Source organism: Rhinolophus ferrumequinum, chromosome 28 (genome assembly GCF_004115265.2).
Source record: "Rhinolophus ferrumequinum isolate MPI-CBG mRhiFer1 chromosome 28, mRhiFer1_v1.p, whole genome shotgun sequence".
In the NCBI taxonomy this organism is placed as follows: Eukaryota; Metazoa; Chordata; class Mammalia; order Chiroptera; family Rhinolophidae; genus Rhinolophus; species Rhinolophus ferrumequinum.
In genome coordinates, this window is record NC_046311.1 from 882,299 (window position 1) to 905,485 (window position 23,187).

The 23,187-nt window shown below is 40.6% G+C and overlaps 1 protein-coding gene and 1 non-coding gene across 8 annotated transcripts in view; both read left to right on the forward strand.

Annotated features, from left to right (window-relative positions):
• The first annotated feature begins 4,461 nt into the window (after positions 1-4,461).
• TRNAK-CUU (transfer RNA lysine (anticodon CUU)) lies at positions 4,462-4,534 on the forward strand. The gene has a single exon. It is a non-coding gene; the product is annotated as a tRNA-Lys (tRNA).
• Positions 4,535-7,757: 3,223 nt separating this feature from the next.
• MORF4L1 (mortality factor 4 like 1) overlaps positions 7,758-23,187 on the forward strand; it is a 152,717-nt gene continuing 137,287 nt past the window's right edge. For 3 of the 7 annotated variants that reach the window (XM_033099976.1, XM_033099979.1, XM_033099977.1), the window contains exons 1-7: positions 7,837-8,023; positions 13,230-13,276; positions 14,879-14,946; positions 17,359-17,475; positions 18,549-18,635; positions 19,455-19,535; positions 23,108-23,133. In XM_033099976.1, coding sequence (XP_032955867.1) covers positions 7,984-8,023; positions 13,230-13,276; positions 14,879-14,946; positions 17,359-17,475; positions 18,549-18,635; positions 19,455-19,535; positions 23,108-23,133 — 466 coding nt within the window. In that variant the 5' untranslated portion in view covers positions 7,837-7,983. Of the gene's footprint in view, positions 8,024-13,229; positions 13,277-14,878; positions 14,947-17,358; positions 17,476-18,548; positions 18,636-19,454; positions 19,536-23,107; positions 23,134-23,187 lie in introns of all 7 variants that reach the window. The other 4 variants (XM_033099981.1, XM_033099975.1, XM_033099982.1 and 1 more) reach the window with 4 other exon arrangements.

The following is a 23,187-nucleotide window of genomic DNA, read 5'->3' on the forward strand; positions in this document are numbered from 1 at the left end:
TCCTTGTCAGCTCCTCTTCTCACCACCTACCAGCCCTCCAGGCTTCACCTGCTCCCCTCCCTGGCCCCTCCCGAGCCACCTTCCATTTCTCCCTGCCCTAGCAGCAGCTGGACTTCCAGCCCAGTGACAGACAATTCAGACCCCACATCCTGCCACACACACCTCCACCTGTGCCCCAGGCATCTGGAAGTGGCAGCCACGAATTTCCCTCCCTCTGGGTACAATGAAGCAGCACCCACCCGCCAGCAATCAGAGATTGATGTTTCCACCAGGCCTCTGCCCACCCTCCTCCACCTCCCAAGACTCTGCTGTAGGTGCCCCCCTCTTTCTTTCCTTGGTCTCTCCTGGCTCCTGACCCTCAGTCTAAAAGCATCCTGGTCTCCCTCCTGTGAAAAATACTGACAATACCCCTCCATGGACAGGTGGTCCCTCTACTTCCCACCGTACACGGACACAGGCAACCAGCCACTAACCCACTAACGTGCACACTGTGCGTTCCCACAAAAACAGGCCAAACTAATGAGTGCTGTTGGAAGTGAGGGTAGTGGTTTCCCCTGGGGGTGGGGGGACTCACGGGGCCTGAGGGGCTTCTGTGGATGCGGAGTCTTGATGTGGGTGCCGGTTACTTGGGTGTGTTCACCAAGCTCTGCACTCACCATACGCGGGCATGTGTATGTGGAGAACACATTGCACGTCGAAGTTCTGTTCTGGTTTGAAAATCTAGGGTGATGCGAGGGAGGACAGGAGTAGAAGGGCTTGGTGACATAGACAGGACGGTCGGGGGAGGGCTTCTCTGAGGAAGTAACATTCCATCTGAGGCCCTGGGTGAGGGTCCCTCTTGGGGCATGCTGGGGGAAAGCACTCCAGCAGAGAGCCTGGCAAGTGCTAAGTCCTCGAGGGAGGACAAGCTTGGTGTCCCAGAGGGACAGCAGAGGCCCATGCGGGTGGAGCCAGGCCAGAGGGAAGGTGGGGGTTAGTGGGCTACTAGATGAGGTCAGAGAGGGGAGCAGGCGTCAGGTGAGGCAAGGCCTCATGGTCAGGTGAGAAGAGAGGACTTTATTGCAAATGGGATAGGATGGCATGGAGGGTTTTAATCAGGGGTACGCTGTGGTCTGACTCCCCTTCTGGCTGCTGAGGGGAGAAGGAGGTCCTGGGCTGAAGTGTCCCACAAGTCACTCATGAATGAATGAAGGACAGGACACACACAGAGAACTCTCAGTGTGAGAACTGCAGGGACGTTTCAGACCCTTTTACAGGTGAGAACACGGAGACCAGAGAGGGCAAGTCACTTGCCCAAAATCACACAGCAAGTCAGTGGCCAGGGACTGATACTAGAATTCAGTTCCACCTGATACTCAGTGACATCACAGTAAATGTTCATCTCATCTAATATGCACACTATATTCAAATTTCCTTGGTTGACTCCCCCAAATCTCTGTTACAGCTGGTTTACCCAGAACAGTATGCAATCGAGGGTTACCTATTGCATCTGATTATTATTGTGTCTCTTGTAATTTAGCAAAAGTCGTTTCTAAAACTATGATACTTGTTGAAGACACCAGGCCAGTCGTCTTGCAGAATTTCCCATCTTCTGATTTTGTATTATTGCTTTTTTGGGGTGTCATTCATCGTTTCCTCATCCCTCTTTATTTCCTGTAGAATATGTTTTGACTAGAATACGTCGGATCGGGAGTACTTCATAGATCACTACTGAAGAGGCGCTGTCTGCTGAAAAGGAGTAAGCCACTAGCAAAATGCGGATTACTTTTCAATTATGGTGGTGACAGCCCCATCCTTCCTTCATGCAGCTAGATTGCCCCCCTTGCATCTAGGAAGTAACCTGTGTGGTGGTAATTTTTCCCTGTGTGATTATCCAGTTCCTCACCAACTATTAGTGGAGTGGTTTAACCAGTTTGAAAGTCCTCACTTGTAGGGGTATGGCAAATTATGCTTTTTCTAATCCTACATGGTTTTGGTTTTTGTTTTCCTACAAAGTAGAGAAAACGTGAAAGTATAGTTTCCTGTTGGAAAGCTATAATTAGAAAACTATAATTAGTCCTATTAATAAATCTCTGCTTTTTCGTTTTCGTCGGGGACAGGCTTGAAATAACGTCCCTTCCCACACCAAGGTGCTATCAGTCTATAGGATAAATATCTTCCCTTTCAGTGTTGTGTGTGAGCAAATGCTATGCCGTATTTTCTCTGTCTTATTTTTTAATTGAAGTTCATTAACTTAACAATTGTTAGTAAAGTTACATAGATTTCAGGTGTACAATTCTGTAATACATTATCTATATCTTACATTGTGTGTTCACCACCCAGAGTCAGTTCTCTTCCATCACCATATATTAGACCCCATTTGCCCTCTTCAAAAGCCCTCCCCCCTTACCCTCTGGTAACCTCTAAACTATTGTCTATGTCTATGAGTTTTTGTTCTTTCATTTGTTTGTCTTGTTTTGTTGTTTTTCCGTTTTATATGCCACATATCAGTCAAATCATATGGTTCTCTATTTTTCTGTCTGACTTATTTCGCTTAGCATTATCTCAGATCCTTCCATGTTGTCACAAATGGTAGTATTTCATCTCTTACCGCCGAATAGTATTCCATTGTGTATATATACCACAACTTCTTTACCATTCATCTATCGAAGGACATTTTGATTGTTTCCATGTCTTGGCCACCGTAAATAAAGCTGCAATGAACACTGGAGCACATATGTCCTTTATGGATAAATGTTTTCAGATTTTTTGGGTAGATACCCAGGAGAGGATTGCTGGGTCATATGGTAATTTCATTTTTACTTTTTGAGGAACCTCCACACTGCCTTCTATAGCGGCTGCACCAGTCTGCATTCCCACCAACAGTGTATAGAGGTTCCTTTTTCTCCTCCACAGCCTCTCCAACACTTGTTACTATTTGTCTTGTTATGATAGCCATTCTGACTGGGGTGAGGTGATATCTCGTTGGGTTTTTATTTGCATTTCTCTGATGATTAGTGATATTGAGCATTTTTTCATATCTCTATTTGCCATTTGTATGTCCTCTTTGGAGAAATGTCTCTTCAGGTCCTCTGCCCATTTTTCAGTTGGGTTGTTTGTTTTTTTGTTATTGAGTTGTATGAGTTCCTTGTAGATTTTTGGATATTAGCACCTATCGGAGGCATTGTTTGCAAAACCTTCTCCCATTCATTGGTTGCCTCTTTATTTTGTCCATGGTTTCTTTTGCTGTGCAGAGCTTTTAAGTTTGATATAGTGCATTCATTTATTTTAGCTTTTACTTCCCTTGCCTTTGGAGTCAAATTCATAAAATGCTCTTTGAACCCAAGGTCCATAAGTTTAGTACCTATGTTTTCTTCTATGCAGGTTTTTTGGTGTCAGGTCTTATGCTTAGGTCTTTGATCCATTTTGAATTAATTTTGGTACATGGTGACAGATAGCAGTCCAGTTTCATTCTTTTGCACGTGGGTTTCCAGTTCTCCCAGAACCATTTATGGAAGAGCTTTCTTTTCTCCATTATAAGTTTTTTGCTTCTTTGTCAAAAATTGTCCATATTTATGTGGTTTTATTTTCTGGGTTCTCAATTCTATTCCATTGGCTTGTGTGTCTGTTTTTCTGCCAACACCATACTGTTTTGATTATTGTTGCCCTGTAGTACAAGCTGAAGTCAGGGAGTGTGATACCTCCAGCATTGTTCTTTTTTTGTTAGGCTTGCTTTGGCTATTCAGGGTCTTTTGTGGTTCCATAAAATCTGATGATTTTTTTGTTCTATTTCTTTTAAAAATTCCATTGGAATTTTGATGGGATTGCATTAAATCTGTATATTGCTTTGGGTAATATGGCCAATTTAACTATGTTGGTTCTTCCAATCCATGAGCACGGAACGTCTTTGCATTTCTTTGCTACATGGTATTTTCAATTGATTTCAGAGCCTGCTTTAGCTTTTGAATCATCGTCTATTGTGTGAACAACAGGGCACGGCCGAGTAGAACACCGTCGGGCCCTAGAAAAACCCCAGGAACCTCAAAGCCACACGGGCCGAGAAGGCCCCTTTTCAGCCGTGTTCTGGTCTCCAGTCTTCTCTGCTGATGGCGCAGGCATTCCTGCTTGTGCATCGGGCACACGGGTGTCGGGCACCCTAGGTCCGCGCCACAGGCGTGTACTTCGCCCCGGGATCTCGGGGTGAACTGGCTGTTCCCGCTGGCGTCTGGTCTTGGCGGGGGTCTGGGACCACCTGCACCCGCCGCTGCGCCGCGACCGCTAGAGGGCCGTTTGTGCCTTTTCTGAACAGTAAGTTTGTGCGCGCAGAACCAGGCATGGAACGCACATTTGGAAGTAGTGAAAAACTTTACTGAAAACAATTATTAAAAAAAAAAAAAAAAAAGATGCAAAAAGTCAGTTTCAGAGCAAGTTAAAATAATCTTATTCCTTTGAAGTGAGCTAGGAATGGCACATTTCCTGACTGCCCGGCTAGCTCAGTCGGTAGAGCATGGGACTCTTAATCCCAGGGTCGTGGGTTCGAGCCCCACGTTGGGCGGCGGTTCGTTCAGTTTTGTTTTCCAGCTGCATTTTAGGTCTCGTCAGCGGTAATCATTTTTTACCAGCTTCAGTTCTCGTCAATGGTAATAACGGACTTCAATCTGGAGTCTATTTTCAAACAACACAGGACAAAAAACTACTAAGATTGAACAGATTAAAAGAGGGAACCGTGCAACTATAAGGCGATTTCATCTTATAAATACACAGTTAAAGGCTATCTGGTGTAGAGAAATATTTGTCACCGGGTGGTCTATTGAAGGACAGTGGAGTGCCAAAGGTCAGGGAATAAGAAGACAGGAAAAATAGTGAAACCGTGGCGTTCCTAAATATTGCGGAAGTGATCTCTGTCAAAACGTTTGAAATGTGTTTTTAACTTAATACTGTGAGATATTGAAGGTTAATTTGGAGATCAGCTCTACTTCACAGGATTCACTGTGCATATTAATTTCACATTTGTAAATTCCTTTAAGTAAGGACTAGTGATTATTATGGGCTGTTTAAACCACTGTAATATTGTGTTAGTTAGCTAGTCAGGTGGCTCTTGTGAACAGAACCTTAGGACTTTTTTATCCTTTGTTTTCCCTAAGTTAGTAATTCAAACTGAAGAATTTTCCCTTGGCCATTTTTGTCTTAAAACATATCTCAAAACAAGTAATTATATTTTCCTACATGTTTTCCTAAAAGAACTCAATTTCTTGTGGCAAAACTTTGCTTTTAGGTTAACACCTGCAAATTCTTTCCTTGTCTTATTTTCCATCATTCTCAGTAATTGTCAAGCATTCTCCACAATTACCATATGTTATTATCATCAATTCAAACACAATTTTAGACTTTGGAAGAAAGACATGGAAATTTTCAGCATCAAAAATGAAGATCCCTAAGTACCCCTATTACAGAGTAGTCCTTCATCGCTAGGTGATGGGAGGTGAAGTAGAAACTTTCTGAAGGCAACCCATGGCAGAGAGACGCCAGCTGGTGAGAGGTCAGGGAAGATGTCACATATCCATTTCACGTTGAAGACCAGCATTATGGGTTGAATCGTGTCCTCTTAAAATTCGTATGTAGGATTCCTAACCTCTAGGGCTTCAGAATGTGACCTTATTTGGAAATAAGTTTGTTGTAGATGTAATTAGTTAGATGTGGTCATAGTGGAGTAGAATGGGCTCTTAATCCAGTTTGACTGTTGTCTTTATATAAAGGGGAAATTTGGAGACAGACACACAGGAGAACGCCATGTGAGGATGAAGGCAGAGATTGGGGTGATGCTTCTACAAGCCAAGGAAACCAGAGATGGCCAGCAACCATGGAAGTGGGGAGAGGCACGGAACAGCGTCAGCCTCACAGTGGTCAGATGGAACCAACCCTGCCAACACCTTGACTTTGGACTTGTAGTCTCCAGAATTGTGAGGCAATACATTTGTTGTGTAAGTCACTCAGTTTGTGGAACTCTGTTATGATAGCCCCAGAAAACAGATCTTGTTACTGGTGCTAGGTTCCTTGCCCCTCTCAGGGTAGAAATCAAGAGAGTGGATGAAATAGTTTTGCAGAGAGAAAGGTTTATTAAAGCGAAAGCTTGATGTACAAAGGGAGCAGACTCCAAGAGAGAATGGATGTGGCTCCCTGAGGTTTACAGATACAGCAGGTTTCTAGGCTCTTGGGGTTGGGAGTCACCCCTTCCTCTCTCTCCCTCCCCGCCAAAGTTTGTTGAGGTGGGTCCTTTCCTGCGCCTGTGCAGTATACCTACAAGCGCTACTTCATTGCAAGTTTCATCTTAAATCTCCGCCTTAAGGTTTTTTTTTAATGTGATAATGAGGAAAAGTTAACTATACCGACAGCTCTTTAGTGTGCATGTGCTACTTTAGAAACTTTCCCTGGGCCGCTCATCTCTCCTGCGATTTTGGTTTTGTTATCTCCTTGTTTCTTGTTGGCCGTCCCTGTGGCTCAAGGATTTTCTCTTCAGGTGTAGGCTCGGCCACGTGACCACCCTACGTGATCACCAACTACAATATAATCAGTGTTCTAGTGGGTGGCAATTTTGATTGTAATGTTTTTTTCCTTATTAAGTAATTGTTATCTCCATTTCATTTAATTTCAAAAGCCTTGGGAAAAGCACTGGTTTTGTTTCGATGTTGGGGGAATGGGTGGGTAAAGGACTGAGGTGGGAAAGAAACTTTTCATTGTCTTCATTTTTATATTTTTAAAATTATGGATTATTGAATTTGAATTATTTTGAAGTATTTTGTGTTCAAAAGAAGAGGTGTACGGGGCAGTTTTGGTGCGGTGGGTGGGGTCACAAAGAGGCCCTTGCCTCTTCCGTTGATACTCTGCGGACTAGGACAGACAAGATGGTGTGTAGACAACTGGAATGAGGGTTCTTTGTGGGTGTTCAAAGAAGGGCTTGTGTTAGGAGGAAGACTGAAGGAGAAATAGGAGTCAGAGAAATGGAGAGAGGTCTGCAAGTAGTGGGGTGCTCAGCCGTTCGGGGAGTTGAGGGAAGCCATGGAGATAAGCTGAAGGCCTGGGGGGATGTCGAGGGCCTTTGGTGGAATGCCTTTGAGGCTTGTCCTCCTTCACGTTTGTCGAGCGAGGAATTCACTGTTAGGCACTCAGCCTTTTTGTGCAATTCTCACAATAAGTCGATTCGGCAGCTGAGCAACCTAAGGCCTTTTGAATGTGTGGTCAGCCGTTCACGATGTGTGTGTACATTCAGTAATAGCTCACAGAAACTTGACAAAAGGCTGCGCACGTGGGGCGGTGGGCACCCGACTCGGAGGAGGGTGTTACAGGTCGTTATTCACCTCGGCCTACTGGGAAGGCAGGTAGCGCGCCATCGTCTCCTGCCTCCCGCCGGGTGGGCTCTTCAAGCCACGCGCGGGCTGGCAGCGAGCTCGCAGATTGTGGCCGGACCGCGGGTCCCCAACGCTGCCACACGCACGCGGATACCCCTAGAGATGCCGTCGGAAGTACTGAAAGTGTTTAGACGCATCTTTCCTCGTAGGCCTTTCATGCCACATCCTGCTGGCCCGTGTCGCCCGTGGGGTTGCACACTGGGTCTTTCCAGCTCGTTTTCGCTGGCGAGGGACCGCCTCCAGCACCGCGCCCCAACACTGCCCCGAATCAGTCCGGGTTTCACCCACCCGGGTTGCGGGGCTGGGGGATGAGGGATGGGGGATGGGAGGAGCCCCTCCCCGCCCGCTCAACGGCTGGAACTACCACTTCCAGCATGCCCCGGGCGGCGCGGCGCAGGGCGCGTGCGCGGTGGGCGGTGGTTGGCAGGCGCGGCTGCGCAGTCGCGGCTGTGTGAGGTGTGCAGGCGCCGGCAAATCGCGCCCGGGATCTAGAGCTGGCGCTGCCCACGGCGTCTGACGCGGAGCTGGGTGGGCTGGAGAGTGGGGGGCGGTAGTGCGAGTGGTGGGAGAAGGAGGAGGCGGCGGCGAATCCCTATAAATGGCGCCGAAGCAGGACCCGAAGCCTAAATTCCAGGAGGGTGAGTCTGGGCCTTGGGAGAGGCATCTAACGGCGGCGGGGCGGGCGGGCGCGGCGGGGCGGTGGCGCGGAGGGGCCGAGCGGGGCTTCGTGCAGAAGCGCATTGCGGCGCGGCTTTGGGCGCGGCCCGGGCGCAGCGCTTTGTGAGGCGAAGGCGCTCGGCGGGCGCGGCGGAGCCTCCCTCAGCGTGTGTTGTGTGGGGGCGGCGGCGGGAGGGACGGGCGCCATGGCGGCGCGGAGGCGGCGATGTGGCGGGAGGGGCGCGGGCCCCCGCGGGGCGGACAACGGCTGGCGCTCGGGGTCGCCTCGGGCCCGGGGCGGCGGCGTTGGCTGGAGGCGCCGAGCCGCGGCGGGGCGGGCGGGGCGCCCGGGCTGGGGAGAGCCGCGCCGTGAAATGGCCGCCGCAAGATGGCCGCCGGCGTCGCCCTGCGCCCGCCTCCGCGGGGCGGCGGCGGCGGCGGCGGCTTTGTGCTGCCTGCAGGCAGCGCTTGGCGGCCCGGCGGTCGAGTGCGCTCTCGCCGGGCGGCTGCTCGTGAAGAGAAAGCCGCTCGGATGGTGTGTTACGAGGCGTCTGTTCACGAACCCTGGTGCCCTCGCGTCATCCTTCCAGTCCGCAGTGGACTCACGGCGGTGGCGTTTGACTAACTGGTTAGGAAGCTGAGTGAGTTTGGATTAATTGGCTTTTGATCGACGAGGTTTTGGGCTGACGGCAGAACCTGCCCTGCAGCGGAAGACAGCCCTTTGAGTTCACGATTAACGCGTCCGTTACCGTGTGTTCAAGTGGAGACGTCATAGGAAAGGAAAATGGAAGCAGAGACCTGTAAACAAGCAGGGACGCTCTGAAACGTACCTCGTTGCTGTGGATGTGCGAGCTGCTTGAGCACAGATGTCGAGACGGCCGCAAAACAATGTCTTTTGTTGTAGGGGTTTTCAAACTTGCGTGTGTTTTAGAATTACTTTTAGAGTCCTATGTCCAAAGCCCAAGTATTTTGTAACTTTATGGAATATTTAAGAGGTTTTTAAGGGTATTTTTGATAACGATGGGCTCCTAATAGCCGCTTTCTCCTACCTTGAGAAGCTGGGACTACCTCCTATGGGTATATATATATATATATTTTTTTACTTGTTATTTTAGAGCAGGATTCTTATTCTAGTGGATGTAATTCAGAAGATTCGTGAACTTGGACGGGAACATTTTTTTATTGTCTAACTGAAAATTATTTCAATTAGGAATATAGCCCCCCCACACACACACCAAAAAAAACCCGTGCGGTGGGATTGTTACAATTCCTGCCTCTAGCCGTCTGCCTCAGTATTAGCAATATGTTTTCATATCGCAACGTTACCGTTGCAGAAGGTACATTCAGTGTCATTTATGTTCCTCATTACTTCAAAATTATGCTAGTTACTGGATCAGTAGCTAAATGTTTACTATATCAGTTGAGCTCACGTAATACAGAAAATGATATTTAAAATGTTTTGCTAACTATTTCAATATAGTTGGTTTCCTGTCATACTCTGTGTTTATGTATTTATAATAACATTCTGGAAAAAAGGCCCATATGCTTCACCAGATCGTCAAGGGTCGATGATACAAAAAGTTAATCCCTAGTTTAGGACATCAAAGGAGGAAAATCACTGAGGATTGGAATTGTCGGGTAACTTTCTGAGGAGGAAGTGCTTTAGTTCTGAAGTAGGGGGATGGCAGCGTGAGGGGAATAACAGCAAATGAGTCCGTGTGCTGCAATAGTGGTGAATTAGAGAAGAGTGGAAACCAGGGTTCCCTTAGGTTTTTGAAAGCTACCTAAGAGAGTCTGCCTTTACTATCACTTTACAGATGTGTTTTCTTCTCCTGTCAAAGCTGAGTTGTATAATAACCATCGTTAAGAAATTATCATTATTTATATGACATGTTCAGAGGATATGTCGTAAGGAAAAAGGAATGTTATGTTAGTGCTGACAATTGTAATAGAACACTGCAGAAGAATTGAGATTATGTAATGGCGGAAATATGAATTATTAGAAGTATGTTTTTCATGATTCCTTTATTTTTTTTTATTAGAAGTATGTTTTTCATGATTCCTTTCTTTTTTTTTTTCCATGATTCCTTTAAAAACTCATTTTTTTCTCATTTAAACAATGGTGCAACTTACGTTATATAAGCAATTTTTAAAAGCACATTTTTTTTGCACTTGGTCTTCCACTTGAAATTCTGTTAAAGCATATGGTAAAGAAACTCGAGCACCTGGCCCATTGTCAAAGGGAAGGCCCTTTGCCTTGTGTCAGGAATTAAGAGACTGGCTAATGCTGGCCTTTGAGTTCCTAGTAAGCACAAACCAGTGGGCGAAAGGGGGTTTGGAATCTTAATTAACCTTGAATTTGAGAGCATTGGGCAGAATTACCTTTGTAGTTTGATACTAAAAAGGATTAAGAGTGGAGAAAGGTTTTTTTTAAAAAAAAAACAACATCTAATACGTGGTTTTCCTCTTTCTCCCGCAATTACCAGTCTTTCTTTTTACTACTTCATGAAAATCAGGCATATGTTGTCCTGGATCATAACTCTTCAGCCAGCCTATATTTTTCAACAGAAGATTTAGGGCCATGTAGCTAGAATGGAGGCCAAAGGGCTTAAGCCCAGTGCATTTGGTGGCGGCAGCCAAAAGGATGGTGAGGAGGAAGGCCATTTTCAGGGTGCTTTTAAAGTGTACCTGGAGAGGAGCTATGAGCCACAGATCTGAGCTTTGGTGCTGCTGTTTATTAGCTTATTTACATCCCCATGGTCTCCTTGCTCACAATATTCAACGGTGGCTCTAGCCCAGCTCTCTCCTGAGCCCCAGATGCGTACGCAAGTGCTTACTAGATGGCTCCACTTTGGATATACTGTAGCCACTGAAACATATTCCAAAATTGATCTGGAACCCCTCTTTCCTCCATTTTCTGTTATGGTGATGCTCTCACCAGCCTGGGAGTTGTTCTAAACTCTTTGTACTTTTGCTTTGCTGTGCTTTACTTTTGGTAAGCTGTCCTAATTGCTTTGGTTCAGGCCTATTTAGCTTACCCCTAGCTGTTGGGAGAAGTCTTTGACTGGCCTCCCTGTTTCCAGTCTTCACTTTAAGCTCTGCATAGGCCCTCTAGAACTAGCAACCTCTAGTTCTTCAGAGTGGACCACTGCACAAGAATTATTACATAGAGAAATTTGATCCAAGTAAAGTTACTGGGTCTACTTGGGGAGATTCTAGTACAGTTCTCTGGTGAAGCCTGAAAATCTGTAGTTGTAACAAATACATGGTGATGGAAGGAGAATCGACTCTGGGTGGTGAGCACACAATGTGACATATAGATGATGTATTACAGAATTGTACACTTGAAACCTATGTAATTTTACTATTGTCATCCCAATAAATTTAAAAAAAGAAAATCTGTAGTTTTAAAAAACTGCTCCAAGAGATTCTTGGTCAGATTTGGGAATCCTTCTGTACAGAATAAGTTCAGATTTTGTAACATGACATGTAAGGCATTCCATGATCTGCGTAACTTTCGTTTCTGCTGTTACATGTTTATCCTATGCTCCAGTGATGGTGAACTATTTGTATTTATTAGGTTGGTGCAAAAGTAATTGTGGTCTTTGCAATTTTTTAACCTTTTAAACCGTAATTACTTGTGCACCAACCTAATAAATAGTAATCCAGTAGTGTCACCTTAACATGTTTCTGTGCTTTTGTACCAGTTGTTTCCTTCCACTTGGACAGTTCCCTGTGACCTTTAGAGTAGCTTATCGATCACTATTACTGTTTATGAAGATGCTTAAAATATGAAATCCAGGAAATTGCGCAAAGCTATTTGCTCACACATCAGTGTCCCCCATTAATCCGACAGTGTTTAACACAGACAGGTACCCTCAAGACACTGGGTAAATATGTTGAAAATGAATATAGATTTGCTGTGAGATAACAGTATTTCAGGTTGAAGGTTTATAAGTTGTGGTCAGTTTTGAAAACTATGTTTTAAAAGCAGCAATTTTTAAAAATGATCAAACCCAAATTGCCCTATAGTTTCTTTAGAATTGAGCTACTAGGCTATTTTAATTGAATTTTAGAGCTAAGAGCTGGCTGTTGGAGTACTTCTGTTAACCGTGTGTGGGTCTGTTGAAACCAAGTGGACTGAAAATGATGTGCGAGAAATCTGTTTCTACCCCAATGAAATGTAATCTTGACCTACTGCCAGGAATTGCCTGCTGATCGTCTGGTGAGCAGGGTGGCTTCTAGGTCTTACTCCAGTCCCTTGCATTTTATTTATTTTAGTCTTGCAAGTCTTAGTGGTAGGTTCAACATAGAGTGTAATAAGTTTCAAACGTCAAATTTCTTGTCTATTGCTTTTCAGTTCTCTCTATATACTTTTTAAATTATTTTTTTTTCAATTGCAGTTGACATTCAGTATTATTTTACCTTAATTTCAGGTGTACAGCATAGTGGTTAAACACTTACATAATTTATGCAGCGATCCCCAGATTAGTCTAGTACATCCCTGGCACTCTACATAGTTGTTGCAGTGTGATTGATGATATTCTCTATGCCGTACTTCACATCCCCGTGACTATTTTGTAACCACCAATTAGTATTTCTCAGTCCCTTCACCTTTTTCACCCGGCTCCCTAACTTCACTCTCCTCTTGTCTATTTTTTTGTTCTTTGAAGCAGCCCAGTGCCCGGAACATAATTGAACACACTGAAGGCATGAACACGAACGTTTTTCTTTTTTTAAAGACCAGCCATTTCTAATGTACATTGAAATTTTACTGTGTAGACTATTTTAATTAGTAAAAGGTTTAGAAGCAGAGATATACTCGTAAGTAGAGCATAAGGTCCTAAACTTGGATTACATTTTAAAACTGGTATTCACAGATACACATTTGAAAACAACCAATGCTGCCAGAAGGTAGCTACAGATTTTATTTGCTTAGCGGGTGATAGATGGTTTGATGATTTAAATATTTAACATTCTGATTGGTTTTTTATTTACAGGGATACTAAGTTGTTTTTGTTGTAGGGTACTATTAAAGTTTGGTTTGAAGTGCTGATCCTTGTAACCTTTCCCCCTTTCCTAATTTTGTGAGGAATGCCGTAGTACAGGTGTGATGGCTCCCAGAAGTGAATCTTCTTCCATATGAAGAGAAACTACAATTAACCCATTACTGTTTTACTTTTACAGGTGAGCGAGTGCTGTGCTTTCATGGGCCTCTTCTTTATGAAGCAAAGGTATGAAAATCCATTTCCTTTAAGACGTTACCTGAAACTACTGGTTAGGTCTGACTTGAATACTTACCTTTTTCATAGGTTCTGAAGTTCCTCATCTTCTCTCTCTGGGCATCTTACTGCTTGCGTAGTGGGTCAAATAAAGCATCTCTGCCTTGCCCCCTTCATCCAGTAGTTGGAAGGAGCATTTGAGGAGAAAGATAGAAGGTTGATTATTCATGGCAGCAAATAGTATTACGTAGTTAATGACTTGTAAGAAAATAGTGCCACGGTCGATTTTATATGAAGATGTAGTCTGCTGAGTAAGCACTGAGCTAATTATTAATGTATTACATTAAAGGTAAAAGCTAAGATTAAAAACGAGTATGTTTTTTATAGTTGTGTTGTCTGGCAAAGTTTGAATCCTGGGGGTCTCCTGTCCTCTGAATTGGTGCTGTGCTCAGGTTATAAAAATTCATTTTACATTTAGCCAAAGATAAATAGGATAATGCATTCCAAAGTCAAAAATGTTTCTAGTATTTTGTTTCTCAACTTTTTTAGGACAAATATTTACGATGTGACTATTTTTAACAGTTGTAGTTTTTTCTGAAACCAGAACCACAGTATACAAAACAGCACATTTTGTTAATGGCAATTTCTACATACATTCTTGGTGAATAGTTTGTGTCCATGAAAATAGTCTTAAAATTGTAAAGTGTCAGTGTGATTAAATGACCAGTTTTACTACTTTTTACTTGTTTTAAAGACATAGATATGTGTTCTTAAAGTTCTAAAATGGCTGAATTTGGATTTGTGGAGATGGTCAGAAACTTTGTACACATGTCTCAGTGATAGAATACTAATACAGTTAATAAGTAAATCATGAATCCCATCGATCATTTGTATCCTTGAATGTTATTTCTGTTGTTATCAACTTCTGGCAAACTACTAAACTGACAGGTTTTTCTCTGGCAGCAAAACCACTCCAGTGAAAATTTTTTAAATGGCTATTGGAATAGCTTAAATTACCGGTTCTCTTGGTTTGCCCCTGATAAAGACTTAAATCAAAAAGCAGATAGTCATCACTTGTCAGAGTTAACGGCCTCCTCTGACAATTCTTTCTAATTTGTTTAGCTGCTTTTAAGAAAACGTTTTTAATCTGTCACTTTGCTAATTGCTGAAAGTCTGCAGCAAAAGTTTATTGCCTTTCGTAAGCTAATAACACTTTATGTTGTAAATATATTTTTAACTGAATTTGTTTTTGAAGTTACAGTTCTGAATAGGTAGGCTTTGAGAAAGCACAAGGCAGTGTTCGTTAGCTTATCTAGCCTCCTGCTTTAAGGTTCAGGGGGACCCCTTGTGCTTAACGTTCTTCAGTTTTGTTGGACTGACTCGAACAAACGTTGACAATTTGGTATTTTTATAATTTAATACTTAGGTAGCCTAAAAGTTTAAATAGTCTTTTAGAGAGTCAGATTTGGGGGAGTTGGGAGGGGGCGTTATTTTGACCACCAAAGAGTTTAAGTGTAGAGAGTGTTTTTGAAAGATTGGGTACTTTAAAATCATCTAGGTAGTCTCTTTCTTTAATAATTCTAAGTGAAATTTTTTTCCTGTTTTTAATTTCAGTGTGTAAAGGTTGCCATAAAGGACAAACAAGTGAAATACTTTATACATTACAGTGGTTGGAATAAAAAGTGAGTATTAGATCTTTAGAAGCAATGTTTTATTTATAATATACAAGATAGCTGGTGTCTTAGACTGGCACAAGCATATGCTTAGTTCTTGTACAGTTTTAATGTTACACATTTTGAAGAAGGATGAACCATATGAGTACGGTGAAATACAGTAGAAATTAGGGTATGCATCCATTTTATTTTAAATTCTTTGAGGTATTTCTTATATTCTAATACAGTGTCTGATACTCATTAATCAACCTCCTGCTTTTTTGTTTTGTTTTGTTTTAGTACGTTTTAGGACAGCTTGAGTTTCTTCACCTTACCACAAACTCAGTAACTATGTACATTATGTCAAAGAGTTATATTCAAAGCTAGTTGAATTTTTTGCCTAGAAAAGGGAAAAGGATAAAGACTTCCTGATTTGGAAGTAATGGCCAATTTATGTTCTAAACTTTGGAAAGGAATTAAACGTTGACAAAGTGATTTCATATGGTTTAATGCAGATGCAGGATTTTAATTACAGAACCTAATTTTGCACCCTGAAGAGTTAGACTTTTTTTTTTTTTTTTTTTTTTAAGCAGTGGTGTATTGCTGTGAGACCGGGGGCGGGCAGTGGTCATCGGTTGAACACATTCTAGAATATCCAGCTAATGGAGCGCTTCATCAGTGACAGAGCTTTCATCTTAGGGCCCACAAATACCACATCTAATAATTTACTCATTTTTCGTGCTTGTAATTGAATGGCCTGTAAGTTTTACTATGAGAGGTTTTAAATTACTTTTATTAATGGTGTTTTAGCCTTCAAAGATAGCACTGACAGAAAGTGGAGTTTTGCTTTTTTAGAAGTTGTTTTCTAGCAATTTTTAATGCTTTGTGTCACCTGAGCTGTGCTCTGATACCTCGTTCTCCATGTGGGTGGTGTCATCTGATTTGTTGAGTACAGTACAGATTGCTACGGAAGGAGGTTTTCTTCACGATGTTTACTGGCCCTGTGACTTTGGTCTATTTTCAGACAGTTCCCTACCCATTTGACCAACCCAGTTTTATCTGTTAGAAAAATTTTTCACAAATGCTTTTAGCTGGGAAGAAATATCAGACCCTTTACTTTTCTTCCATTAGTACAGCTGTAGAAAGGTGGAAATCTAAATGTGTAAAAACACATTCTGACACTTTGTGACTCCCCCACACACAGACTTAATGATCACTGAAATATTTCTAATAGTGATAGGTAATACTAGTAATTCAGTCCCAGTAGCTGTCAGCATAGCTTTTGGGTTTCATGCTTTCATATGTAGTAGATATTTTGTATTAAATTATATGTAGATGTGTGCAGCTTAAAGACTGGGTTTTTAGTGGCATTTGTAGTTTATAAATTGTGAAAATACCAAATTCTTGTGTTTGCTTATCTCACTGCTTCAAAATAAATTAATAACGTTTTTCGTTATATTATTTTCCAGTAACACAAATAAGTAATAGGGTGCGTAGATTTTGTTTTGTTTTTAGCTAATTTTATATATTATTACTTACTCCTTGGACAAAGAACTAAGAAAAAATGGCACTGAGTATTAGAGCTCTTTATTAATATCTATAGATATATTGAGGAACATTAATATATCAAGATGTGTTTTTTGTAGTTGACTTAGTATGTAGATAAACATGTAATTTGTAAAGTTTGATCTTTAGTATTTAGAGAAGCCTTAAAATATACCCATTTTGCAAAGGGGAGGAGTTACTCAAATGCCCAGCCTGTTAGTTTTATTTTGTGCTGTGTAAGTAGTGCCATGGATCAATGTGACTTTGAGAATTAGTCACATGCTAGCTACCTTTAGAAAATTCTGGAATTTTTTTTATGCTTAGTCTTATATATAAAGATTTCTGAATGTTTGGCTTTCAGTTATTACCCCTAGTGATGTTCCTCAGAGCAAAGACGCCATTTCATTCCCCTGTGATTCAACAAGGGTTTTCAGCTCCTGACATACAAAGGAAACTCTAGCATTGACTTGGTTTTTAGATCCAGATGCTTATTTAGAAGCATTTTATACCAGGGGGAAGGGATTTGCAAGGTTCTAAAATGGAACTTTATTGTTAAGTAAGAATCGGCTAGATGCATTTAATTCAGAATTGGAATAGATATAAGTAGATACGTAAATAAAAATAAAATTCTCATTTCGAAAACGGTTTGTAGAATACCTTACTTACAGAATATTATATTACAAAAGCCCAATCTCCAGATTGGAATTTTCTTAAATGTCAGTAAACATCACTATTTTCAAAAGCACAGTAGATGAGATACTTCTAAATTTTCAAAAACCTTATTGAAATTTGTTCACACAGACATTTAAATAATCCATTTGTAAATAAATCTTAAAGCTTAAGCTAAATTCTGCACGTAGTTACTGAGATTACTTTGTACTATGCTGTCTGTATCAGAAGTGCTGTGAGGCCCAGGCGCTCTGAAAAAACTTTGAAGACACGTGAGGATATTGTAGCCCTTTTTCCTGTTCCTGAAGGAGCTCCCTCAGTACACCACCCCCTCCTGACCTCTAGGTAAATGCATGTTTTAAAGTTTTCTCTAGGAAGTCATGTTGAGGATTGCTTTTTATTTATTCTCCTTTTGGCTATCTTATATAAGAGGTCAGAGGTGGGAAATCATTAAATAAAAGACTTTGCTTTGAGGGTACACCTGATGTGTCACTAAAGGAGCTCCATCAGCAGGAGAAAAGAGTCACTTCGCACGAAAAGCTACATACTCCCTAAGAATATCTTGGTTTTGTTTACCCCTTTGGAAATAACCATATGAGAAATCATGTTTTGAAGGAGCTTTTCTAAATGCCAGAATGTCTTAGCAATTAGATTAAACGAGTGGTTGGTTCTACCTTTTGATGTTTAGAAAGCCATCTTTCTGGTTGTGCCTTGGAACTGAGTGTTTTCATGTGTGAGTGAGTGAAGGTTAAGAATGGTGTAGTCTGATAAACCATTGTAATACTTTAATTTACAGTCTTAGTTGAGTCAATCTAAATGGTATTTGAGTATTATAGACCTCCTAATATGTTTCTGACATACCTTGAGTGTTTATTTTTTATGTTGTCAAACTCTCAGGTATTTTACATGTGTTATGTAGTTCTCATAACAATTCTGTGACTTAGGTACCATTATCCCCACTTTACAGGTGATGAAACAGGCACGGAGACTTCTGTGTCTGTTATTATACCGCCAAGTAGCCAATTAGTTTTGATTCTTTAAAAAGTCAGCTTATTATGGACTCCTGTGTTCGTTGTTTTGAAATTAAAAATTTTAAGGTATCTTTATTCTCTAAGGATAATTGGTTAGGGACTCTTATGTTAAATGCAATACTCTTATGCTATTTTGAAAAATGATTTGAATAATTTGTTTGTGGACTCCGGTAGTTTAGATTTGGAATGCTGCTTTTGAGAATACGAAGGTTGTTTACAGAACAGACATTTTCATTTTAGTTAAGAATGGCTTTGTAGTCCCAGTTGAGCAAATTCAGAGAAAGCCAAAGTCTTGCCTCTTGGATCTCTAAAATAATAATTGGAGGACAGAGTCTGAATAAACATGAAAATGTTTTTGAATGACATTTTAACTTTTCTCTTTTTCAGCTGGGATGAATGGGTTCCAGAAAGCAGAGTACTCAAATACGTGGACACCAATCTGCAGAAACAGCGAGAACTTCAAAAGGCAAATCAGTAAGTTAATTTTGCAATATGAATATAAGGAGAAATGCCTGTAAATTAATTTTTGGAGATGGACTGACCACTAGAAATCCTGTTGGCTACCTCCCTATAAATGATTCATGCTATTCGTCAGCTGCTGTGTTGTGATTTTGACTTAGGGAATCAGAGCAGTCTTACGTAGGAAAAGGAAAAGGAAGTAGCATGCACGTTATTTCTTGAATCCTTTGAGGAAGGTAGAAAACAGAGCAGGCTGTTAACTGGAAATTCTGTAGCTGCAAACTCACTGTTACCTTGTTTTCTCCTGGGCTCTGGAATTTGGAAGGTACACTTGTTAAGGGGAAACAAAACCAGGAGAAGGGACATCCCCATTATCCTTCATCTCTGAACGCACTGTGAGAAAAAGAACCTTGAAAGGCTAGTTGTTCTATTGGGTAATTGTTTTCTTTTAATTTCAAAGCTGAAATGTGTACCAAGGAAATTGAAATGACGAAAGTTGAAATAAAAGAAAACATTTGGGAGTAGTGAGTTCCAAAACAAATGGAATTTTCAGTTACATGAGACACGTCTACTGTAGTCACCTTTACTACATTTATTTTAATTTTGGTAGACAGAAGGGCACAATCTTAGGCCTTTTAATCCTTTTCTTGAATTGTTTGATTTTTATAAATATGTCATCTAATTGTCCAACTGGTTAAAAACTTTATACCAGAATCACTAGAGGCTTGGAACCTCAATTTGCATATAAATTTCAAAGTGGAATCAAGCTAGCACAATTTATTTTGCTACGTAAGTACTCATTTTATGATGACTTGACTGAAATTATTTTTGAAGGGAGCAGTATGCAGAGGGGAAGATGAGAGGGGCTGCTCCAGGAAAGAAGACGTCTGGTCTGCAACAGAAAAATGTTGAAGTGTAAGAAGCTCTATCTTTAATATTGCATACTGTTTTATAAGTGAAATTCAAACTTGATACCCATTATTATGTATTAGGATTTATTGAAAATGGAAACTGGAACATTGTTGTAATTTGAAAAATGCCAATGAGAATTCCATTCTCTGGTGTTGGGTCGTTAAAATACATTTGAAGACAACATATTTCTTAATTTTGCTTAGCAGTTTTTTTTTTATCCCCTCCCTTTTTATTATGGTAAAATATACCTAACGTAATGTTTACCACTTAACTCACTGTGTATACAATTAGTGGCATCAAGTACATTCATATCCCTTATCTTTTAAGTTGTACATGTAAATGCATATGTTTGTGTAATGTGTTTTCTTTTAAAAACATAGTATTGAATTTTACCGGTAGGACACAAGTTTTGAGATTTTGGGGGTAGATTTGCTTTTACAGTAGCGCTAAAGATATATCTTCGTTTAATTCCCCTCTTGAAACCCATGGTAACAAACAATATGTGAGATGTTAAGTTTTCTAGTCCCTGTCCCTCCGAAAGGGAAAACCATCCCTTGCTGTTAAACTTGAGAAGATCTTGGTGTCAAGTCTGTGTGTGGAGGTCATACACAGTCACACATTGGTACATGTTTAAAGTTTATGTACTTGAAGCCAGTGTAGGGATGGTAACTTAGAAAAGAAAAAGAGAATCAAAACTTAAGGAAAGATCATTTTAATTCTCGCCATTTGAATATTTTCATTGAAGAACAGGTAGTTTTAATGAGTGGTTCTGTGCTTCTTGTTCAAGGATCAAAAGTAACACGCTTTAAACTATGATTCAGTATTTTTTTCCTTGAAATGGCATTCTATTGCTTTTAGAGTTACTGGTCCGATTTTACTACTTAAAAGTTAGGTGTTAGTAATGACGGCAATGATGCACTTTGAAATATTTGAAGTTTTACCTTTTGTGGTAAACATGTAATTAGTTGATTTGGCAAGGATTAGGTGTGTTACCACTTGAGGTTGGCTCATAGCTTTTGTTGTAAGTGGGAACATATTTCCATGATCTGGTTCTTTGGAAAACTGCTGTGTAGTAGTTTTTATTGGGACTTCATAACGTTCAAGTCTCAGTACCTGTGTAGAAAACAATGGATTTTTATCAATAAAATAAAATTTGGTCTATTGCTAAGTCTTTATTATCACTGTGCTAAAAGTTGGTATAGAAATTTAATCTAGGTAGTAGGCCTGAAATTATTTGTATTGGAATGTAAGGTGTTGCACAGTTTTGATTACAAAAATAATAGCTGAATAAGTGTGTGAAGTAAAACTCCGATTCCCCATCCTTGCGCAGTGGGGGGGGGGGGCGCTCTTCAAAGTAATTGGCTCCTGAGTCTTTTTCAAGATTGTGAGTGTTAGGCCCTCCTTGTCACAACTTAGGACGAGACTGTTCAGACTCACCTTGTATGTTTCCTGCTCCCAGACGTGGAACCACATATTAATTATTCCAGGAGCTGCTGTTTTAGTTGGAAAAGGGTGTTTTGATGAGACCTAATCTGAGAGCTTCAAAGGTGTCATACAATTTTAAGGACTGCTTAATCCTTTCATTTTGATTGGAGGTTTTGATACAGTTTTTAAGTCCTGTTTTACCCTACTCCATCTTTAGTGTTTGATAATTGGTCTGTAGTTTTCTCTGAATATGTGCAAATGCTACTGGTTAGAAAATATAGTTGACTTTGAACAACAACAGGTTTGAACTGCGGGGGTCCACTTATATGCGGATTTTTTACAATAAATAATATCCCCAGGTTTTGCATCTTTGGATTCAACCAACTGCGGATCAGAAACAGTATTTTCAGTTCACAGTTGGGTATCTGGATGTGGAAAGCAGGCTGTCTGCACTCTTCCATGCCGTGTTATATGAGGGACTTGAGCATTTGAATTTTGGTACATGTGAGGGGTCCTAGAAGCAGCCCTACTCGCACACTGAGAGACGGCTGTAGTTAAGTTTTGGGGAGTCAGAATTTAAGGGATTTTCCACTGTGCTCAGGAGTTGGTTCCTCCTCCCATCCCCATTATTCAGGGGTCACCTGTATTCTAAAAACCAGAATTTACTTGTACTTCGTTGATATTTAGGTCCTTAAGCTTGGGCACTTATTCTTTCTAAACTAATAGTGATGAATACATGTGAGTTTTGTTAGCACTTCGTTGTCAGAGGCTGTTCTTTGGCTGTTAATTATTTAGAGGAAAGACTTTTGTTAAGAATGACTTAGGACTAAGGCTATTCTTTAAAGTAAATTGAATCTAAGAGCTTACTTTTTGGCTTACATACTATTTAGTCACAGGGCTTAAAAATAGGAATAAAACAGGACAGCGGTTTGTTGTAAGACATCTGTTGTACAGTTTGAGAAACTAGTTTGTATGTTTAATTAATAGAAGCAAGAAGGTTGAAGCAAGAATGTCCAGGAGTCCTTACTACTGGGATTCATTGAAGTATAGTTTAGATTTTTTTCTTCAGAGTTGGATAAGTTGTCAATATTTTTTCTTTAATTTTATGGTAAGGGATGAGTGTAAAGATGCTGGTTTCTCTTGGTCTTCATGTGATTTTGACATGTACAAGTGTACAAGTAAAAGTTCACGGTTTACTCTGACCCAGAAATAGTGTCTAGAAAATATTTGTGTTACAGAAGTTAACCATAGAGAGTAGAGAAAACCCTGTACTTGCAGATGGCCAGATTTTTTGTGTTTATAATCAGACAGAAGTTGAGTTGTAAAATGAACCCCAAACTAAATTTAAATGAATACAGTTAATAACATTTATAAATACGATTTAAAGCTATAATAAAGTAAGAATACTCAGGTGTTCTGGTGTGGTCCCACCGGAAGTGATCCAAAATCATAGGCTTTGCAAACTTTTTTTCTATTCTTGAAATAATTATGAAGAAAATCAAAATTAATAATTTACTGTTTGACAGTCAGATAATGAGCTGCTATTAGAGATGATAACCAAGAGGAAGAAGGCATTAGCTTTGTTCTGTGTGTGGGAGAATATATAGAGTATTTGGTGTGGAAAAGGAGGGAATACAGTTTATGAGATAAAAATTATGAGAAAAACTTTATTAAGTGAAACAGTTTAGAACAATGAGAGAGGAGTAACAGGTTAGTATTAAAACAGAAATCTAAAATCAGATTATGCTAGTACAAAAGTAATTGGGGAAAGTTTTTTTTTGGGGGGGGGGAAGTATTTTAATGATTGCAACTTTATTTTTGGTGGAACTAATACAATACTTTATAAACTCTGTATTTATAGCTTGATGCTATAAAACTTACAAATTGATGCTATAAAACTTACAAATTAATAATATAATCCTGGAAGGAAGTCCCCTGATATGTTCTTGGTTTATTTTTCTGTTTAAAGTAACTTAGCCAGCCATTAATAAAAATCCTTGTGTCTGAACTGGAAACTATATATTCATTCCCTGATCTTACTCAAGGCCATATTTCTTTATGAATTTAACCCTGGTAAAAGGGATTTGAAACAGAGGTAGTTTTACTAGCCACAATTACTTATCTTTCTTCTTTTTCTCCCCTCCTTTCAGGAAAACAAAGAAGAACAAACAGAAAAGTAAGGATATTTTGTTAAAATTATTTTACCTTTATAATACTTTGAGTTTTGAAT